General features: G+C 48.7%; 1 protein-coding gene across 1 annotated transcript in view; it reads left to right on the top strand.

The window, feature by feature from the left end:
- LOC103356790 (type-4 ice-structuring protein LS-12-like) overlaps positions 1–431 on the top strand; it is a 1,760-nt gene extending 1,329 nt beyond the window's left edge. Inside the window, exon 3 of the mRNA XM_008281082.1 lies at positions 203–431. Within this exon, the coding sequence (XP_008279304.1) occupies positions 203–431 (229 nt within the window). The remainder of the gene's footprint in view (positions 1–202) is intronic.
- Positions 432–917: the final 486 nt, after the last annotated feature.

Here is a 917-nt window from a genome sequence, read left to right as displayed (position 1 = left end):
AAACCCTAAAACCCTAAAACCTAAAACCCTAAAACCTAAAACCCTAAAACCCTAAAACCCTAAAACCCTAGAACCCACGCATGTGAACACAGCACAACTGGATCATCAGAGTGCAGCAGCGACCAGAAGTCAAAGGTTTCTTGAATAAATCATCTGGTTTAGCTCGATTTTAACCGAATGTGGGTCTTCCTCTGTGTCCCAGGACTTACATGGAGGACAGCAAGGCCAAGATCCAGCCTCTGGTTGAGAAGGTCCAGGCCGAGGCCACCAAGCTGCAGGAGCAGGTCAAGCCCTTCATCGCCAACATCGAGGACCAGATCAAGCCCCTGACGGACAACTTCAACGCTCAGGTCAAGCCTCTGACCGCCATGATGGAGAAGTTCTTCCAGAAGGTGATGGACCAGACCAAGGCCCTGCTGCCCCCCCAGTAAAGCTTCACGCTGGTTCAGTCCGGCTGCATCCAAACCCAGAGCTGACTTTGTTTTTACATGAAATGCCGTCTGTCTGTGAACGCCATCATTAAAGGAGCGTGAAAGTCGTCCCTGAGCTGTTTTATTCAGTCTTTTATGACCAGCGTTTGATTTGAGTGCATCATGGATTAACTTCTGAGAAGCCAAAGGTCAGGAAGTAACGCTGAGATGAAAAGAGCTGCAGCAGAACCTGATGGGATCTGCTCACTGCAGCAGAATCGATGTGAACATTACCTCCGACCTTTGGCTCATCGGGTTTTCCATCATTCATGATTCAATATTCTGAAGTAAGCTGTCAAATGGGCCGGAGTCCAGGACGGACGCATCGACCGCCGGCCGATGATTAACTAATAAACAATCAGAACCAAATGAAAACCACAGCGACCCGATGCTGTGGAACAAGCACGTCTCCACTGGTTTGAACTGGGACAGAAAATAAAACCACTT

This window comes from Stegastes partitus, unplaced genomic scaffold (genome assembly GCF_000690725.1).
Source record: "Stegastes partitus isolate 25-593 unplaced genomic scaffold, Stegastes_partitus-1.0.2 Scaffold222, whole genome shotgun sequence".
Taxonomy (NCBI): Eukaryota; Metazoa; Chordata; class Actinopteri; family Pomacentridae; genus Stegastes; species Stegastes partitus.
The sequence above is the reverse complement of the archived record's forward strand: the minus strand, read 5'-3'. Positions and strand labels throughout refer to the sequence as shown.